We start from the raw sequence: 20,819 nt of genomic DNA on the forward strand, positions 1-20,819 counted from the left end.
TTGTAGGTACTTCATCTATTTTCTCGTAATTAGGTAAGTATCAAGGTATTGTATGCGAGGAAGGGGGAAGTGGTCTTCATTCAAGTAAGTATGCATAACTCACTCAGCATAAGCATAATACATACGTACTTGTGTTGTAAATTATGATATGTTCTTGAAAGTTGATAAATAAGGAAAAATTCTCACCTATGATGACGTTTTTTTTTATTACCTACTAACGTATGTTACTGATAGCAAAACTTTGTTGGATAAATAATTATTTTCTTTCCGTCCAAGTAATTAGTTTTTAAATTTTAAATCCTTATCCGTGATTTTTACTTAATATTATTATAAGTTGAACACTGAAAATTCAACACTAGTGGTGCAAAATAATATGTACATATCTTGCAAAAATTCGCAATTTGTTTTCGTAAACGTGAAATACCTACTCAAAACTTCAAAAGAGTTCAACATACATTTTTCTCCATTTAAGTGGCAGCACTGCTTTATCAAGTTCAAACGTTATCAGCGAAACTTCGTTTTTATCATTCTGTGTATCTCACAAAATGATTATTCACTAAAAAATAGTACATTTTTTTCATCTATTTCATTACCAAAGTAATTACTAAAAGAGATAAAACTGTCACGAGTATCAAATGGAGAATTTCCTCCATGATGCAAATCGGTCTAGATTATCCTCTCAATTCATTACCTTGTAATATTAAAATCGAGTAAGTGCTTACATCGTACTAAGAATTCTACACCACACAATGCTCGTATTCAATGTTGATTTTCGTGTTAATCATAGTTTATCAACGTTCGTAAATAATCTGACGTCAGTTTTAAAACATTTGTGTATTTTTTTCAGGTGATACTTATCATTGTTTCTGATTCCTGGTGTAATTAAAAAGCTTCAAACATGTATGAAAGTTTAAGTTTGCGTGTGATACTTGCTTCGGGTACGTTATCCTTTCACATTTTTCATTATTACGAAGTTTAAATCCAACGATTAATAGTTTTCTATTTTTTCGTAGCAATCCTATCATGTGCTTTGTGTGCTATACATTTCGAACCTGGTGTTATCGAACCTCTCATCACTGAATGTTCAACTGTCGAATTAGTAGCTGAGTAAGACTGAGAATCGATTATAATCCTTACAAAGATGACATCTCATTTTTGAAATTTGAGTATATATTTTGGAATTCTGTTTCAGTTCTCCTTTGAAGCATAACAGTACTATCGATTTAGAAGCTGAATTTGTTAAAGTAGCTGAAGTGAAACCGCAGAAAATCATCGTGACTAGTGAATCAAGGTGGCATGTACATGTTTGTGCACAAGAGCCCGGATTCACTTCGATTTTAGCTAAAATCGATAACTCTACTTTATTGTAAGTGATCCTAGCAGATTACTTATCACGTATTGAAATACAGTGTGATTAATAAGCTACTCATTCGATGATTTCAGAGATGATGAAGCTGTTTTGCACGTATTCGTTGGAAAAATCACCTATTTGAAATTAGTTGCCCTTATCGTAGGATGGATTTACTTCAGCGCTTGGTCTATTTCATTTTATCCTCAAATATACGACAATTATCGTCGTCAAAGGTGAATATACATCTCATCATCAACTTTTTAAGAAAATGTATCCTTATTATTCCTAAAATTAACTCAAATTTTTTCAGTGTGGTTGGACTAAACTTTGATTTCTGCGCGTTGAATATTGCCGGATACCTTTTATACTCGTTTTATAACATTGGAATGAAATATATTCCATCGATACAAGTAAATTCAACTCGAATATTGCTTTAAAATTGAATATTTCGATGAATTCGTTCGATAATCTTTGTTTTTCTCTCCCACATTTTAGAAAGAGTACTTCAGTAGGCATCCAACTGGTTTAAATCCGGTCGAATTCAACGATGTATTTTTCTCTACACACGCTTTCTTCGCATCACTGGTAGTTATTTACCAATGTTATTCCTACGAGGTTCGTATTTTTAAAAAAAATTGCATTTTTGTGGGCTAAGTTGACGAGAATATTCTAAATATTTATTATTTTCACAGAGTTCGAGCCAATGCGTGTCAAAGATTGCCAAACTGATCCTTGTGTTATATGTGTGTATCGTTGCAGCATCCGGTACCGCGGCATTTTTCAACGTCCTTCATTGGTTGGATTTCTTATATTATTGCTCCTATATCAAATTATCAGTAACCATAATCAAATATATACCTCAGGTTAGTAATTCTGAAAATAATATTGATTTCAAAATTAATTCGAAAGTGGTAAAATTGAGGAATTTTGGAAAACCGCCAAAAACTGTCACTCAAATTTTGGTGGGGGGGGGGGGATTTTGTTCAATGAGGCCTCATATACTTATGAAAGGGTTGGACCCTAGGAAATAGTATCATAGATCTGTTGATTGAAAAATGTGTAGAAAGTTGTTTCAGTTCATATGACAAATGACATAGTCAACTCAGTGTTGCCATAATTTAAACACGTCATTTAAAAACCATATGCCCCATAATTTTTTAGGAAATTTGCAGGGCTAATGTGAGGGGCTTTGGAAAAGTTGAATCAAAAAAATGAGTTGATATTCATAATCCACACTCTTGAAAACGTTTGAAATGATATTGTGTCACACAATATTTTACATTTTTTACACCCCCCCCCCCTGTGTTTTACAAATTCCGCCAAGAAAAGTTGGTGCTTGTAAATATCAAAAAAATATGTGATTCCTTGTTTTTTTCAATTTTTTTAAAAATTTTGAAAGCTCAACTTTGAACTTTTGAAATTTTTGGTGGCCATTTTCAAAACTACTTTCAAACAACTTGCAGTATTCCTGAAAGTAGGACAATGATAGGAAATCGCAACTACTGGAACAAACTCCTCTTGCCCCGAGAGGGATTTGACCAATTATGATGATTTTTCTTCTTTAACAACTTTCAACAAAAAAATTTTGACCTCGAGAAAACTCAACTCAAAGTTTCTAAACACAAAACCGGGGTAATTTGACATGAGATAACCCACTACTCTTAGTTTTAAATACCTACCTACCTACTTGAGATTTATCCTTGTTGTTTTTTCGCAGGCTGTGATGAATTATACCAGAAAAAGCACCGTTGGCTGGTGCATTGGTAACGTGATACTCGATTTTACCGGAGGAACGTTTAGTATAGCTCAGATGTTAATCAATGGATATAATTACAGTAAGAATAGAACATTTTCAGAACTGAATCTTCTATCATTATTCAATATTAAGTTGAAGAACTCGATTAAAAATTACCATAATTTTTACAGATGACTGGGAATCAATATTCGGTGATCCGACGAAATTCGGCTTGGGTATATTTTCAGTAGCCTTCGATACTCTGTTCCTTTACCAGCATTACGTTTTATACAGGTCAGTTGATGTGAAATGAAAGCTCTCTTTCAAAATAACGTTGTGATACTCACTTTTTTTGAACTCTGTTTGGCTTATATCAATTATTGTTTTGCAGAAAAAACAACCATTTATCGAATCATACTCCTTGTACATAGTTACACTTTTATGTATTTGTGTTGCCATCTAACAATAAGAATAACAAATCGTTACCTATTTTTACTCAATTGGAATGCTGCATTTTTTTAAACTTGTTACCTACCTCTTCTGCACTCACTTTTTTTTACGCAATTTTTTCCATTTTTTTTGTACGAAGACGCGAGTAATCGTTACCTATTTGTTGTGTAATAAACAAATTTTTACATATAGTTTTATTTCCATTTCGTGTATTAATCCAAAAAGCACCTCTATAATCTTATTATACGCGTGTTTACAGCTGTATATGTAATTCGCTTGATTTGAATTTGCTTATTATGAATTAAATGGGCTAACCTATCTTAGATTGATATTATTTTCGTGCGAGTACATCTAATCTTGCGTTTTTATGTATTTTTGTAGAACTACCCAATACGAAGAACCCATCATCGATGACAGTGCTCAAAATCCTATTGAAACATCTCCTCCTGTAACGAAACGTAATACCACTAATGCTGATTCTACTACAACGTGATTGGTGACCAGGATCTCAAATTTATATTTTTATCTCATGTGTACCGGAGTCTTTCACGTTTTCATCGTTGATGTTCCTAAACTACACCATTTTCGGCGAGATCATCACCAAACTCTCATAGTATTTATATTTAATCACTGTAGTTATTTATTCATCTAGAATTTATCTATAATCATTATCATGTACACCTTATGAATGTGGAAATGAGTAATTTGAGGCGAAATGTTCTGAAGCAGCGCTCTCTGATCTGACTTAATGTTCGGTAGGTACTCTAGCAATTTAGTCGGTGTGTTCTGATCAATAATTGGTGTTCATGAACAAAGAAAATATGAGATTTTATTTAGAATCATCTGAATATCCATGGTTCTAGAGGTACTTGAGCCTACCAATTTTCTGGTTTATCTCCTTCAGGAGACCTATCATAACATTTCTCATACAATCTATGATTGAAATTGAATCAATGGGAAGGAGTTAGAGCGGCTGAATAAATGAGAACGGGTATCGAACTTGTCTCCATTTATGAGCATTTCAAATATTGACCATGACCAATGAATAATATGTTATGGAAAGTTTGGCAAACAAAAAAAATGATGGAAAACATGCAAAAGAAGGTAAGATTTTGAACTACGAATAGGTACCTAGTAATTTTCAATTCAGGAATCATCTCCTCCATTTTGCTTGTAAATGTTCATGGAGAAAGTTGGAAACACTTCAGATTCCTTCATAATGCATTTATATGTATAAAAGAATGTTTCACATGATCTACAACTTGATAGATAAATTCAAGTGCTTTCAGGTTCTAACATTATTTTGATGACACTTGTGACACTTGAAATGATGTGAAAATCAAGTTGAAAATGATCGAGTTATTCTTTTAAAAAAAAAATCAACTTGAGTATTGAAAAATGATGGAAAAAAGTGAACCAAAAATGTGCGAATAAGTCAGTATGTTTACTTATAATATTCCATTCTCAAGACTTTCTCTACAATGTGGAACAAGCTGACTCTCTTGCCAGAATGTTGAGGCAAAGCATGACACCAAAATTGTGCATTTTTCTTGACTGTGAAAATAGTACCACAGGCGTAAACTGATATTTTTTTAAATTTGTAATCAAATAATCACTTGTACTGATTTTTCTATGATTTTTGTTGCTATTTTATAAATATGTTTTCACTTTAATTTACACGCCAATAAAGGATATAAAAGTTTGTTTAGTTATGTATTTCTTTTGTGTTTCATTCCCTTCTAATTCACACCATAAGCTTCTGTCGATTATTTGTGATGATGAAAAAGAAATGCTTTTCTGACAGATTTAAAAATGGCAACTTTAATGTATCTTCGTAAATTGAATATTATTCTGAACATCTGAAAGAAAGGGACAAGTAGAAAGTTGTTTTCTATAGTATTTTTTTTGTGTCAAGAATGGCTACACTGCGCACTTGGATAACAGAAATAGGAACTTTTTGACTATGATTTTTCGATTTTTCTGTCGTATTTTTTTAAAAAATAAGTTAAAATTTTGCAAAAAATTCAATTATTTTGGCAAGAATATTTTCGAGAGCATTTTTGAAGAATTTTCAGCAAAGGGTTCAAAATTACGAATAGCAGGTAAGTACTTTACAATGATTGTTCGTTGAAAAAAAAAAGGTAGGTAATGTTGAATATTTTTTCATGAAAGTTGAGGGGGAGGGGGTTGAAAAAAAACATCTCGTGAGAAGGATTGCAGGCACATCACAAAAAGTTTCCAGATAATGAGTCTAGGTACCTATTTCAACTCTTGTGGTTTTCAATGGACTTGAAATACTGATCGATAATTCTGAAAAATGAAAAGTAGGTACCTATTGTATTAAAAATAGGATCATATTAAACGTAATCGCATTTTTACTACCTGAGATGTCCCATACTCTTGCATAAATCTAGAGTTTCCACGAAATCGGGTGGTACAAGTTGGTAATTCTTATGCTTGTATAAACCACTTGGTCCATTTTGCGTATTCGAAGTCAAAGACTTGAGGTTTTGATTCACTTGATGAGAGTAAGTTTTCTATAAACCATAGGTAGATAATATTTTGTTAGCTTCACTTTAGAACAATTATATGACTTGTAATAAGAAATATTGTCTTCCAAAATTAGTAAGGAGGTAGGCTATAGTCTTCATTAAGATATTAAACTCTCAATCAATTAGACATTTACCTATTACCTATACCCACCTTGTGTAAGTTTGTGGCATTGGCTACACTTTGAGGGATAGTTGGTAATGTACGATACGTATGAATTGATTGCACTTTTGAACCTCCTTGTAATTCAGCAGACAGAATGTTGTATAAAGTTTCCTCGTTCACTTCAAAACCACCATCGTCGTTGAAATACTCTTCAATTAGTGCGGCGTGATCTGGGTATTTCTATAGATAAATGTGAGATAAGTAGGTATACTAAAAAATTCATTACTATCTAAAAAACTTAAGAAAGCTCATGAAAAGCTGAGTAAGTACTTTTATTTCATTCAGGCAATTTTCGAATCTTGAATTATACCATTCCAAAAATGGATCTACAGTCTAGTTAGACATGGAAAAAGACCACAAAAAGCAAAAGATTAAAGCAGATTAAAATCCATAGATAGGTATGTATGATGAATAAGTTGGTACTCTAATTTCAAACACACATTTTTCAAAGCCAGCTGATCATTTTTTTGCGTTAATGTCTTGGTTTGTTGTGATTGTTTGCCAGAGATTTTCAACATCTAAGCTAAATCCCGTTATCTAAAACGAGCTTGTCTTGTACTTAATTAACACCTTGATGAGAATTAGACACGCAGCTGAACCTGAAATAGGGAATAGATCATTATTGTCTATGGAATATCTCCGACGATGACATGAGCACACTCGAGTGTTCTTAGTCGAAAATTTACTTATTTTGCGATTAACGCAAGTAAGTAATGTTTTATTTCATGTACACTGCTCTCCTTTTAGTACCCTTAGTGAAGCCTACTTTCAGTACTGGAGTCTTTCACAGTCCTGGTATGTTTTTCAACGCCCTCCATAGGGAGAAAAGATATGTCACGTACCCTACTGGAACAGCTATTGGGGTAAGTACTTTACAATTCGTATAAATGATGAACATTTACATTTCAGACAGGCAGGCAGCGAGTGTTTTCATAAAATGTTGGTTTCACAACAATTTTTGAAACAGTTTTTATATTTAGCATGAGAATAAGTTGACTGTCTCGCTTCAAATTACCCAGATAAAAAAACGTGTGCATTTCTTTTCAATGTAAGTATTTAATTTCCTGTGAAGTCACTAGTCAATTTGTATTTGAAAAATTTCAAGCCTACGTATTCTCTCACCTCAAAAATACTCAATGTTTCTTGAATTAGATATGTAGGTAGGTATGAATTTCTGAGTGAATTCAGTTGGTAAAGTAGGTAAGCATGAAAGTTACTTTTATTGATTAGGTACTTCAACAATTTGAAAAATTTGATTTTATTGAAGAATCTTTTTTTTTTGGTTTTTATTAATTTCAGTTGTACGTGGCTATTGCGCTTCCTGTCGATGTACCTGAAGAAAATTTGTATTTTTCGTTAAATTTCGAAGCAAATTACAATTTACCGGATAATATCACCCAATATTATAATTCCGATATTGCCAGAGTATTTCATAGTATTACCAGAAGGTCTACTTATGATTTGGTGCAAGATCACCTGACGAGGTAAGTAAGTAAAATACGAAATCATTCTCGACCTTTTTTTTTTTTTTGAAAAAATCAAAAATTGATGAAATTCAAATAAGCTGAAATTTGGCGTTCAGCCTATTTTCAACTTCTCAAATTGATTGGTTGCTATTTGAAGTGGTTCAGGAGCCTCCCGCTTTTTACACAGATATTGTACAGTATAATATTGAATTAATTCTTGATATTAGCTAAGTATAAAAATGGATGCCTGAGGAATGAAAGATTCAAACTAACACAAATAAGAATAAAATTGAGCATTTTTTGATTTAAAAAAAAAAAATGCAGTCCTGAATAAAGGAATAAATAGTTCGAGAAAGTCACATTACTACCTATTGTAATTCTAACATTTTTGTAAAAAAATACACGTGCCAAGTTTTCAAAATTTTCCAATTTCAAAATGTTTTTGTTCTGTATTCACATACTTGTCAAGCTTTTTGAAAGTTCTTCATCCTTCAAAGACCATTAATAAATGAAACTTGGTAATTTGATTAACCCACATTCGATTTTTTTCAGACAAGGATATGATGGCAAAGAATGTCTACTTCTAATGATCTGCGAAATATCCAAACACGAGATCGCCAATCGAAATTTAATCGATGACATAATTCACGTAATAATGCGGTAAATAATAATTTTTACTCATTTCAATTTTCATTTTTTTAAAAATTAGGTAGGTACCTAATCTCGATTTTTTTAATATGTACATTCAAGTGTAAGTACACATGATAAATTTGAATTTCCTATTTTCATACCCATTATTTTTATCTAGACCTTCAAGCACAAGAAATGAAAGCTTACCTGAAAATTATTATCGAGCTGAAAAATTAGGATTCGATGGATACAACTGTTTCGAAGAATATCCAAAATGCGATTCTAATATTTTAGATTTCATCAGTTTGTTGCAGTAGAATCGATGCAGCGTATTAAGTAAGCCCATACGTATTTATTTATCTGCGTTACTATGGTTTCTCCACGTTCAATTTCTGTATTTTCAAAATTACACTTGATGAGGATAAGATTGTAAAACATTATACGATGATTATTTACACGATTTGTGCAATTTTTAAACGTGTAAAACATAAGATGGGTACTCTCTATAGGTACTCCTTTCAAGGTAAGCATAATTTTTTTTTCTCGGCTATTATGTACTTTTGCCACAATTTATCTACGTTTATACCTTCTACTTTTAAAATGTTGCTGGTACTGTCAACGAATTGCCCATTTGATGCACTTCAATACGTCAATATTCATAAACGAAAAAATAACATGTTGCAGAAGCTCCACAACAAGCTGACTTGCAAGGGAACTTTTTGAACTCACACTCTTCAAATTGAATGAAACCCAAAGTTGATCAAAAAAAAAACAATACATCCTACAACAGCCAATAACCAAAATTTAAAGTTCTAAAATTCAATAATTATAGATTTCTGGCGAAAAACTCCACTAGTGAGACTTCAAAAGTGCATTTCTGACCAATTTGAGAGTACGTAATTTCAGAAGAAGTGAAAAAATTGTTTCAAAGGAGGTACAATGGAGAACCTTTTTTTTGGACAAGATGTCATCTGGTGTGCCTATATAAGATCATCGGACTCTGAAACAATCGCAATTCAACATTTTTGGAGCATCCTGCAATTTTTCAGTTTTTTCCAGAAATTTCAAATCTCTCTAGAGAGGCAAAAAATAAGCTTCTAAAACGGTTGACAGGTTTCCTAATAAGCGATGACCAAAGTTTTGTGTTCCAAAGTTTATTATTTAGGCCCCTCCAAAGCGATTTAAAATTTTGGAGACATTTGAAAACACGCCAGAGGCTTCAAATAATGTAAAATTGCGATTTTTATCGAGTCTAGTGATCGTGGAGATAGGTATACATACTCGACGTAAGACGATATTTATATTGGTGAAAAAGTATCTTCCCTGGAAAATTTCATTTTTTTACTTTTTCTGAAATTTTCTATACAAATTAGTTAGTCTAATCAAAGATAGCATGCTATGAAGGGATCGTTTTGAACTCACACTCCCAAATTTGAACGAAACCAAGCTAGATCGAAAGAGCATGTCCTAAAACCTCAATTACCTACCTAAATTTCATGTGCTAAGTTCATTTTTGGATTTTTTTGGCAAATTTTTGAAAATTAAAACACTCTCGGAAAAACATGTTTCAAGGGCAATTTTTGAACTTTTTATAAATATTTTTCAGCAAAATTAACAAATTGACCCTCGTTCTCCTCAGGTAAGTTGAGTATTCATTTCGATAAATTTATTAGATCTCATAATGAAAAAAAAATGACCCTCGTTCTCCTCAGGTAAGTAGATGCCTGGAAATTATGGAGCTCGCCCTTTCCCCCTCTCCTAGAGAAGTTGGAGAAAAAATGATGAGGGCTATTTTACTAGACTGCAAAAAAGTTGAAACGAAATCGGAAAAACCGAATTTATTTTCAGGTCGAGTAGAAATAAAATTAAGCTATATTTCACAATTTTCCAGAAAAATCACAAAAATTTCAATAGAGTACAGAATAATTAACAAACTCAATTCTGTACATTTTTATCCAAGATAAAAAAATAAGAGTCATCTCTCATACAAAATAATCCTCCAAATATATCGATCACCAAATCTCTCCAAAAGTTTTCAGAAATCACTATATTTCTGGACTGATATTTTCACTACAATATCTTTCCAAAAACCCATACCCACCATAATCCTCGGCCAGAGTCCAAAAATCATTCTACTCAAAAGCAGCATCTCACTAAATCTCAACTATGAAAAAATCTCCTACAAATAGGTACATAGTACGCGGAGATGACAGGAAATCTAAACTGTTCATCTGCAGTTGGCACGATTCTCCAGAGAAAAACACACCGCGTAAAAAATCCAGTAATTAAACTAATAGGCGGCGGTATAAATTCTCCAAAGATGACTACATGTGTCGAAAGTCGAGTAAGTTGTAGCCTCGTTTTACACCAAATGGCTAATTAAACTCATTGAATCACATTTCAATGTATCGAGCACATGGGCGGTACAGGTAAAATATCATTGTTGCACGTATTGCATCATAATACGTATACGAGTAATAAGTACGACTATACAAGCGCCGAAGATGATGAAAACAGACGTTTAGGATTTTCACAGTCTCATTTGTTCGAGCTGTAAAACTGCCAACAATCGAATAGCAGCTTGCTGCCACAGTGTAACTTATGATTTCCTGTGTTAGGTTAAAAGAAACACACACACAAAAAAAAACTCATCAATTTGCAGGCCTAAAAGATACTTATTACAGGGGACTTTTATGAAGGAGGGGGGGGGGGATTTACTCAAATCAAGGTGAAAATTGATGGGTGACGAATTTTTAGAACTGATTTGGAATTTTTAAAAAGATATAAAAATGACGTCGTCGCTACAAACTCTTGAAGTAGGGCAAAAACTGTCATTTTCGCAACTTTGGCCATCGAGAAACCCCACTCTGTTTTTTGTTTTTGCATCTAAACTATCCATTAAGCCCATTTTCAACTCAAACGCAAATTTTCAGTTGCTTAGTGTAATAGTGAATTCAAGGTATAGCAATTTAATTACCTACGTGAGAATTGACCATCCAAGCACACCCACAACACCGCCAGAGCAATGTCAATGAAACCCTCTCATCTTCATGTACTACGTATCAAACGAATCGAGCAACTTTTCGTCATTGAAGCGTCGTAAATCCGACGTGAAACCAAAAAGAAGAAAAAAATTGACATTTTCAAACCGTTGCCATATTTTCACAAGTAGGTACCTAGGACATTGATAGATCAATCGTGTACGACGATTCGACGATACAATCTACTCCATTAATTGCATTAATAGCGATCATTACATAAATTCATTGTTTCTTGTTCGTCTTCTTCGCGAGATTACCATCATCGCTCACATCTTACTACAAAGAGCCAGAGAAAGAACTAGTTTACAAAACCAACTCAGCAAGCAATCCGTTGCCTATGATTTTCTGAACACGTTGAACAATAAGCTAGCTCATTCGTCGACCTATTTTGTCTACTCGTAGTGGGCGGATTTTTAAAAATGCACACTGCGAAACAATAGATCTCATCACTTTGCACAATTATGCACAAAAATAAGTAATCCGTTACGTTTTTACCTTTTCGAGTCTCGCCGTTTGTACTCGTATAGTAACTAGTGTCATGTTGTCGTCGTTTTTTTTTTTTTTCAAGTGATGAGAGATTTGGTACTGTTTTATTGAGCAATTTTCAGACAATCGTAAAATACCTACGAGTACATGTCGATAAAATTGATTGTGACATGCTGCAGATGTCAATATTAGATTTTCGATTAGTTTTTCATCATCTGTGACATGTTCAAAATCAAATGAAAAGAAGCTGTAATGGAAAGGCCTGTCTTGGGGGAAATGGTCCAAACCCAAGAAATAGTATTTGAGATTTGTCAACCTAGACCTATATTCTGAGCGGTTGAAAATTTGCAAATTTTTCATTTTTTACAAAATTCGTTTTTTGAAAATTTTTTTCTTCTTAAATGTTTCGCACTAGTTAGATAGACCGAAACATGGAAAGATACATATGATTTTTCAAACTGCCGATATATTTTGGGACGCGATGTCAATTTCATCGTCATTATTGTCAATTTCAAAAAACTGAAAAAATTTGGCAAGTTTCTGGCTTTGCTTTTTTGATTTTTTGAAATTGGCCAATAATAATCAGAAAATTGGCACCACTGGGGACCAAATTATCTCCTCAGTTTGAGAAATGATTTTCGATGTTTTGGCACATCAAAGTGAGAATGAGAAATATTTGGGAAGAAAAGGTTTTTAAAATGCTACCAGAGGTCGTGATAACTAAGTTAACTGAAATCGTCTTTTAATGCGGTGGACGATATCAGGTAATGCTTTCGTCTGACAAATTCCTCTCAACAACACCAATATTCAGCTGGCGCGATCCATGTCCAATTTTCGACATGAAGACCACCACCTACCTTGCAACAAAGTAATAAGTAAGTAATTTTTAGTGTTTTTGCGAATTTTTTCCCATTCTCAGATCATTTAAAATGCAGACAAACTCAATAGTTACGTTTTCCAAGGGCCTGCATGCTGGCTTTAATATCACAGTTTGCAGAAGCGGTAAATTTCGCTTCATGCTGCTGGATCAACTGTGTAAGTGTGTATATAAGGTGAGCCAGGTGTCAATATACTGATGGATTTGTTCCACAAAGTAATAATACCGTACCTTTATAATTTTTCTTTCAACTGTGGCCTTACAATATGTACCTCTACCTATCACTAACACATTGATACCTTCAGTTCCGCTGTCCGCATTCCGAGAAAGCTTTCCAGTCGGCTGTGCTAATGGACAGCCACAAGAAGCATGTGCCACGAGAAAAAAATTATACAGTGCGGGATTTGTAGGAAGAAGAATATTATTTGTCTGTTTCTTTCAAAACAAACCTTAATCCACCACTTCAAAAAATATGCCATTAAAGACTAAAGGGCATAATAAAAAACTAAAAGCATGGTGAAAAAAAAGCGCACAAGGAAACGTAAAAAGGCATCATTATTTTTTTTCCACACTGATTTCCTGTTGATAACCCAAGTAACATGTTACTCTTATGTACTTGTTTCAGACGTACCATCTGAAATACAATATTCTACATTATAATGTTTGATTTCCAGTCAGCTGGAAGCTAAACTGGCCATTTTCAGGGCCACATTTTTTGCTCCCTGGCCAAAGCTACATTTCCATTTTCTCATGATGATTGTCAAGCCATGAGTGAGTCTGAGAAAGAATGTAACTCACTATAGGGTGTTGGTACGTCCACGTCATGGGGACTGGTAACTCAACTTTGGTGGACATGGCACCAAATTCAAAACTTGGAAATTTTTTCTTCTCAATATTTCAAACTAGTTATTAAAGCCTAAAATGTGGAAAGATGTGATTTTTCAAAATGGCGATATACGAGTATTTTGGGACGTGATGTCAATTTTATGAATTTTATCATCATTATTGCCAATTTCAAAAACCTGAAAAAAATCTACAAGTTTTTGGCTGTATTTTTTGAATTTTTGAAATTGGCCAATAATAATCAGAAAATTGGTACCACTGCGGACCAAAGTGTTTCTTCAGTTTGAGAAACGATATCTTTCGATGTTTTGGCACATCAAGTGAGAATGAGAATATTTGGGAAGAAAGGTTTTTTAAAATACTAGGTACCAGGGGTCGTGATTGATAAAAAAGTAGGTAGGTACCTATCAAAAAACCAAAAAGTAACCAAATTCTTTAAATTTTCCTGTTGCCAAGTTTGGTTTTGGTTCATTTTTGGTGTTTGACACGAATAAAGCCTTAAAATTGTTTCGTTCTTAATTTAGTTCATATTCGGAGATAATTTCTTAATCATAGTCGATTTGGATTTTTCTATGGTTTTCTATGGATACCTATATAATTCGTGACTAATCAATGAAGACAAATATATTACTGATATCAATGGGGGTAAACCAATTCGTTGTAAGTTTGGAGTACTTGCGGGTAAGGTACCTCTATGTAATGAACACAAAACAGTGTAAAGATGAAAAATCAATTTTTGCCAAACTTCATCATGAAAAAATTGGATCAATCAATCCCCAAACTTTTGCTGGATGTTCCTGAAGCTAACATCTGGGTACAGGATCGAGGTATTACCTAGCTCAAATTTGAATTCCTAATACCTATCCAAATCGTTCCATTTCAAGAACTTTTTCGACTGAAGCCAATTACTTCAATTATACATATTTGGGGTATTGGAATCTTGAAAAATGAACTAGGGAGGGGGGCTAAATACCATGAAAATATTGAGAACTGGTGTTCCAGGAAATTCAGAACATTCTCACTTCTCCGACTTGAAAACCGCAAGGAAGAAATGAACAAAACGCACAATTTCAAAATAGTAGGTAGGTACTGGGTACCTATTCATATAAATTTCAATTCTTATAATAAATTTCTATTTAAAATGGTCCCATTTGAGGAGGATTTATCAGCATACAAATTTTTAATACATACATCATACATCTAAAATTCATCAGATGCGTCAACTTTGCTGATTCAAACATTAAAATGGATCACATGGTGACACTTATGGATATTTGAGACACATGCCGATTGGCAAAAATTTGAAAAATATGACTCATTTACATTAATTCTGTTTGGTCGTCAGAAATGACCAACCAATCACAAAGCAATAAAATACAATATGGCTACTTCCTCTTTAGAGCACAACTAAGAGCAGTCAGATCACCAGTCATATCACCACTCAGTTTTGTTTTTTCTGACTACTTCTTGGTTACTGGGAAGAAAAAAGAAAAAAGGTACAAAAGAGACGAAAAAATACACTAATTCTAGCGAAGATATACGAAACGAAAAATCCAAATTTAACCAAAAAACACAGCGTCTAACCAAAAATGCATGATAGAATTGATAGATTTTAACAGATTGCAAGAGTGTTCTTGCTTGTTGCTTATGAATTCAACGAGACCTCGTTTTAGAAAATTCATTCACACAATGCGAGGAGTAATTTTGAAACTACCAAGAAAAACGCGCATTTTAACTAGGTAAGTACCAATTTTGAATTACCTTATACGTATATCGCTGCAAACAATGAAAATGTGCGAAAAATTAAGCCAAACATCGAAATAATTAATAATAACTTCAACTTTGACTGCGAAATTACGTATGATTTCCAACTTTAAAATCCACATTTTTCTGCTTCATAAAAGGAAATCTTTCTCATGAATTACCCATATTTTGACAAAAAGAGATTTTGAGTCTTCTCTGTAAGGAAAACTTCAAATCATGGATATGTTTTTAGCAAGGAAATGACATTCTCGTATTTCAGGAAATTAGTCGAATTCTCTCTTTTATCAGAATAAATACTATGGAGCTTCAAAAAGTAACGTCCGTTTCGGGGCTAGCACCAAAACTACCGAACCAATCAACTTGTGCTTCTAGTATGTTGTAGGCCAACTATTTCTCTTTCGTTTGCCGGGTCGCTGGTCATTCTAGCTTATTTGGTTGCTTCATAACATCAGTTCAAAGCAAATGCTTTTTATGAGGCTTGTGCCCAAGAAATGATGTGCAGAATTTCTCACTTTTTCAATGCAAAAAACACAACTGCGAAAAAAATTGTTGATAAAATTGTCCTCTGGTATGGTCTGGATGCAATGGATACCAGAAATTAGTGTTACTTGGTCAATATGCTCAGTGAAGGCCAAACAAGCCTCTTTGATGATGATTGCACCGGACACCATGCAACAAGCGCCACTTTCCATAACGCTGTCCTGCGCGAATTTCATCGAGAATTCAACCATAGGATGCACATTTCTGATATCCATTGCATTCAGACAATACCTCGAGGACAATTTCATCATGGATTTCTTTCACAGTTGTGTTTTTTGCTATAAAAAACGAGCAATGCAGGGAAAAATTTCCCAGATTCGAATCTCAGAAGAAGCACTCACTTTGAACTGATGTTATGAAGCAACCAGTGAAGCTATAAAAATGAACGACCCGGCAAATGAAAGAGGAAGGGTTACTCTACATTCCACCAAAAGCACAACTTGATTGGTTGAACTTTCCTATTGTGGTGGTGCTTTTTCTATTGGTATTAAAAAACGAGTAATTACAAAAATCATTTCTTGGGCACAAGCCTCATAAAAAGCATTTACTTTGAACTGATGTTATGAAGCAACCAAATAAGCTAGAATAACCAGCGACCCGGCAAACGAGAGAGAAATAGTTGGCCTACAACATACTAGAAGCACACGTTGATTGGTTCGGTAGTTTTGGCGCTAGCCCCGAAACGGACGTTACTTTTTGAAGCACCATAGTATATGCAGGTTAGTAAATAAGATGAGTTGTTCAAACTATGCAAAAATAACAATTTAACCGCCAAACTCAAAATAGGACCCAAAGTATAAAAGGTGCAAAATTCAAAGTTATCAAAAAAGAACAACATGAGAATATAATTTGGATTTTTAAGGATGCAGCATCACTCAAATGGCCGCTTAAAAATTTCAAAACGCCATAAGCTAGCAAAAAATCCTTTAAAAAAAATGGAAAAAAATTTCGCAGCCCTCCGCCCCCCCCTCAATTGCTAGAAATACATTCCAGAAAACATGGCCTTTGGTAGTGGTTTTTTTTCAAAAATTGGATATGAATCGCTCCATATGAGTCATTATAGTTGACCCAAATAGATCGTTCAGACGCCAAGACCACAAATCAATGCAAATCAACAACCGCCGAACACTGCTGAAATTTTTGCCGAATTTGGCAAAAATCAAGTCAAACTTTGTTTAAAACATCTTTAAAATATGTCGATTAAATACCCAAAAATTTTTAACCAAAAAACCAATATTATTCTGGAAAAAAATCTGTAACTGCAAGAACCAGGCGAGCATATAAATTGTCAAAATTGAATGCCAAAAAACCAGTAATCACATTCAGTCACAATCACAGAAATTTTCCCATAACTAAGCGATTTGCAAATTTTAAACTGCTGCTCAGTATGAACCATAAAAGTGGTCTTATAGAGCGGGAAAATAACGTAAAAAAGCAGCGGCAAAAAGGAAAAAATTGGCACATCAATTTTTTCTTCAGGAATGTGTTCGGATGGACCCTCTGAACCACCAAAAAAAAGCCGACTCTCCTACCCCTGGAGGAAAATTTTTTAGGGGGCTGAAACCGGTTCCGATTCACGTTTTTTGCGTTTTACTCCGTAAATATTGGGTTTTTGAGAAAAACTACCATGACAAAAAATGTTCCCCTTTAAATTCTTGACAATTTGATGCTACGCTCGATACCCATTGCTCAAGGGGGGTGTCCAAAAAAAGGGGTGGAAAGAGTAGTTGTTTCAAAAAAGGTCAGTCCAATAAATTAATCAAAATTACCACTTAAAATCATTCGTTTTGGCTCAAAAGCCCCTCTGTGCCTCAAAATGAGGGTCAAAATTTTGAAAAATCGTGAAAAGTCAACTGATATATCGAATGGTATGTCTTTTTTTTAAAAACAGGAACTATGAACTACTAAATTTCGATGTTTTCTTCCATAAAAAAAAAAAATGATTTCATTTTGTTTTCGATTGGTAGCCAATACAGTAGACTCCCGATTATCCGACCTAATCGGGGGTGTAAGGTGGGTCGGATATCAAAAAAGTCGGATAATCCAAAATTGATGTTTTAAGCGTAAAAATGAAGTGCATAAGCTTGAGATGACAAGCTTTCATTCAGAAAATCAAGTTTTGGCTCAAAACAGGAACAAAGAATCGAAAAAATAACTAATAAACAAAAATAACGTACTTTTGTACATAAAAGACAATGAAATACTGACTCAAATTATAATTTTTTGAGATAAGTTGGATCGATTTCAAGGAAAATAACACCGTTAGAATACAAAATGCTGAATCCTGGATTATTATTTACACTCCAAAATCAAAAATTAGATGTTTTTTGGATTATCTGACCTTGGTGGGTCGGGTAATGCGAAAAGTAAGTCGGATAAATTAGTACCGGATAACCTGAAAGTCGGATAATTGGGAGTCTACTGTAAAAAATGAAATCGAAAACTTTACAGGAAAACAATCGAAATTAAAACACTGAGATAGACAAGAAGATGGACATCTTACCTACTAAAGACATTGAGGATAATTTTGTGGCGTTAGTAGGACGTTTGAATAGTAAAATGAGTGAAATAATAAAAATGAGTCTGTAGTCCTATTCAGCGATCTTGAAAACATACTATTCGACGTATTACACGTTTTTTGGTGACTTTTCAAAATTTTATCCTATTTAGGGGGCGTAAGGGGATTTTGAGGGATCGTAAGTAGAGCAGGAAAAAAGTGCATATTCCAGTTCAGTGTCTCGAAAACATACAAATCGATATATCACTCGACTATTCACGATTTTTCAAAATTTTGACCTTAATTTTGAGGCACACAGGGGCTTTGAGGGGCTGTAGGCAAAAAATAAGTTCATATTCGTACTCAGCGATTTCGAAAACATACCATTCAATATGTCACTCGACTTTTCACATTTTTTCAAAATTTTCACCCTCATTTTGGGGCACAGAGGGACATTGGGGGGGTGGGATTCAAAAAATAAGTTCATATTCGCACTCGGCGACCTCGAAAACGTACCATTCGATATATCACTCGACTTTTCACGATTTTTCAAAATTTTGACCCCCATTTTGGGGTACAGAGGGGCTTTGAGGGGTTGTATGAAAAAAATGAGTTCATATTCGTATTCAGCGACCTCGAAAACATACTATTCGATATATCGCACGTCCGGATTTGTTTTTCAAATATATGATTCAGTAGTGTGTTACTTGAAAAATCAAGCAACCCTCACGAACCCCCGAGGAGGGTTGAAGACAAACCAATGATAGTTTGATTAGTAGTTGGGTGAGTAGACTTTGTAAAAAAAATTTGAGCCAAAACGAATGATTTTAAGTGGTAATTTTGATTAATTTATTGGACTGACCTTTTTTGAAACAACTACTCTTTCCACCCCTTTTTTTGGACACCCCCCTTGAGCAATGGGTATCGAGCGTAGCATCAAATTGTCGAGAATTTAAAGGGGAACATTTTTTGTCTTGGTAGTTTTTCTCAAAAACCCAATATTTACGGAGTAAAACGCAAAAAACGTGAATCGGAACCGGTTTCAGCCCCCTAAAAAATTTTCCTCCACGGGTAGGAGAGTCGGCTTTTTTTTGGTGGTTCAGAGGGTCCATCCGAACACATTCCCGAAGAAAAAATTGATGTGCCAATTTTTTCCTTTTTAAAACCGCTATTTGCCCGCTCTATTAGGTTTCTAGATCCACGCAAAATCTCAAATACTATCTCTAGAAATTGAACCAAACAGGTAGAGTACCTACAGAGTAGAAGTAGAACGAAAAAGACCACAATTTTCCGTCGAAAATGGCCTCTTTTTGAGGACCCATTTCTCCCCTTCAGGGATACCTCCGGACCTCCGATTTCTTCTGAGTGACTTCTCAACTCAGATTGAAGGTCTTCCCTGAATTTCGTCATAATCCGACATTTTTTTAATCTGAACCCCAAAATAGATCACGAGGAGGGGAAGTATGGTGAGCATATAGTCAATTCAATATTCCTGAACTTCCCTACAAAATCCGCACAATCTTGTCACTCTTGGGGAGGGGGGGCACATTTTCCACATACCACATTACGGTTTCTCAAAAAAGATTTTCTACCATTACAAATTTTTTCGCAACGGCTTATAAAGGGGAGGTTTTCACAACCTCTCATCAACACTAAGAAATTCATGAAATCAGCATACTTACCTACTCAACTTTCAGAGGCAGTTCTTCCACCCATTAGATACCATACTTCCATCAGGTACCTACACAGAATCAAAAAAATGCAATCCATCTCCATCACAACGCCTTGGGGGGGGGCGGAGTTGAACCTCTTTCGGGGAAATTTTGATTTAGCGAGCCTACAATATTCCTTGCAGTTGAAAATGAGTACGAAAAAACGATTCAAAAAAAAGTTCTAGAGTACCCATCAATATGTAGAGGGAGAACTACAGCTCCTCGCCGTAGGAGTGAATTTATGCTCTCAAAAGTCAGCTGCACTGCAGAGCATTCTTAGAAGTTCAGCGCCATTAGCTAATTAGTTCGGGCGAGCCGACCATCGGAATATTCCAAGTCGTTCGTTTCGCAGTTCCTTTTACCAAGTCGTCTAAATTCCATGTTCCTATTGTCATCCAAAAGGAACGCCCTTTATGTGCTTGAGCAGATGAATCACATGCTTTCGTGTGTGAACTATTGTAAATATCGTAGTAACGTACGTATTAGTATAAGGTAATTAATTATAAGTAAGTACTAAGTACTGTGATTGTAAGTATGTGGTCGTTTCGTCCTGGAATTTTTTCTCCAAGTGACCATTATGTCACCAGAAAAGTCCTATACTTATAACCTCGACAAAATGGCAAAACGAATAAATTCTCGTTGAGTGGCAACAAACATCCAAAACTCTATCCACAGGAAAATTTTAAAAATTGCAAGCCCCACCCCCCTCGAA

At 34.4% G+C, this 20,819-nt stretch overlaps 2 protein-coding genes and 1 long non-coding RNA gene across 6 annotated transcripts in view; 2 read left to right on the forward strand and 1 right to left on the reverse strand.

The window, feature by feature from the left end:
• Nucleotides 1–513: 513 nt before the first annotated feature.
• Nucleotides 514–5,240, forward strand: LOC135831536 (cystinosin homolog). Of its 3 annotated transcripts, none has more exons than XM_065344124.1 (11): nt 514–710; nt 848–938; nt 1,014–1,107; nt 1,193–1,366; nt 1,444–1,584; nt 1,662–1,761; nt 1,847–1,966; nt 2,044–2,214; nt 3,069–3,186; nt 3,278–3,380; nt 3,478–3,727. In XM_065344124.1, exons 2-11 carry the CDS (start codon nt 899–901, stop codon nt 3,515–3,517), a joined length of 1,101 nt encoding a protein of 366 aa, XP_065200196.1. In that variant the 5' UTR covers nt 514–710; nt 848–898; the 3' UTR covers nt 3,518–3,727. The 3 variants fall into 3 exon arrangements, with proteins under 3 accessions (XP_065200196.1, XP_065200178.1, XP_065200187.1); XM_065344106.1 differs by lacking the exon at nt 3,478–3,727 and adding an exon at nt 3,918–5,240 and having other exon boundaries at nt 515–710; XM_065344115.1 differs by lacking the exons at nt 514–710; nt 3,478–3,727 and adding an exon at nt 3,918–5,240 and having other exon boundaries at nt 726–938.
• Nucleotides 3,716–20,819, reverse strand: part of LOC135831580 (uncharacterized) — a 28,194-nt gene continuing 11,090 nt past the window's right edge. The window contains exons 2-7 of one of the 2 annotated variants that reach the window (XR_010556203.1): nt 8,555–8,739; nt 6,692–6,850; nt 6,522–6,584; nt 6,240–6,431; nt 5,919–6,073; nt 3,716–5,846 (exon numbers count right to left, since the gene is read on the reverse strand). This is a non-coding gene — a long non-coding RNA (uncharacterized LOC135831580). The remainder of the gene's footprint in view (nt 5,847–5,918; nt 6,074–6,239; nt 6,432–6,521; nt 6,585–6,691; nt 6,851–8,554; nt 8,740–20,819) is intronic. The other variant, XR_010556204.1, reaches the window with a different exon arrangement.
• Nucleotides 6,859–8,802, forward strand: LOC135831558 (uncharacterized). Its single transcript, XM_065344146.1, has 4 exons — nt 6,859–7,114; nt 7,551–7,735; nt 8,270–8,377; nt 8,526–8,802. Exons 1-4 carry the CDS (start codon nt 6,965–6,967, stop codon nt 8,662–8,664), a joined length of 582 nt encoding a protein of 193 aa, XP_065200218.1. The 5' UTR covers nt 6,859–6,964; the 3' UTR covers nt 8,665–8,802.

Source organism: Planococcus citri, chromosome 1 (assembly GCF_950023065.1).
Source record: "Planococcus citri chromosome 1, ihPlaCitr1.1, whole genome shotgun sequence".
In the NCBI taxonomy this organism is placed as follows: Eukaryota; Metazoa; Arthropoda; class Insecta; order Hemiptera; family Pseudococcidae; genus Planococcus; species Planococcus citri.

What these genes read in the sequence shown, in the direction of transcription:
- LOC135831536 (XM_065344106.1), top strand. Translation starts at nt 899, where the DNA reads ATGTATGAAAGTTTAAGTTTGCGTGTGATACTTGCTTCGG. An exon ending in GCGTGTGATACTTGCTTCGG is followed by an intron (nt 939 to 1,013) that starts GTACGTTATCCT and finishes ATTTTTTCGTAG; the next exon opens with CAATCCTATCATGTGCTTTG. An exon ending in CAGCATTACGTTTTATACAG is followed by an intron (nt 3,381 to 3,917) that starts GTCAGTTGATGT and finishes GTATTTTTGTAG; the next exon opens with AACTACCCAATACGAAGAAC.
- LOC135831558 (XM_065344146.1), top strand. Translation starts at nt 6,965, where the DNA reads ATGTTTTATTTCATGTACACTGCTCTCCTTTTAGTACCCTTAGTGAAG. An exon ending in GTGCAAGATCACCTGACGAG is followed by an intron (nt 7,736 to 8,269) that starts GTAAGTAAGTAA and finishes GATTTTTTTCAG; the next exon opens with ACAAGGATATGATGGCAAAG. An exon ending in ATAATTCACGTAATAATGCG is followed by an intron (nt 8,378 to 8,525) that starts GTAAATAATAAT and finishes ATTTTTATCTAG; the next exon opens with ACCTTCAAGCACAAGAAATG.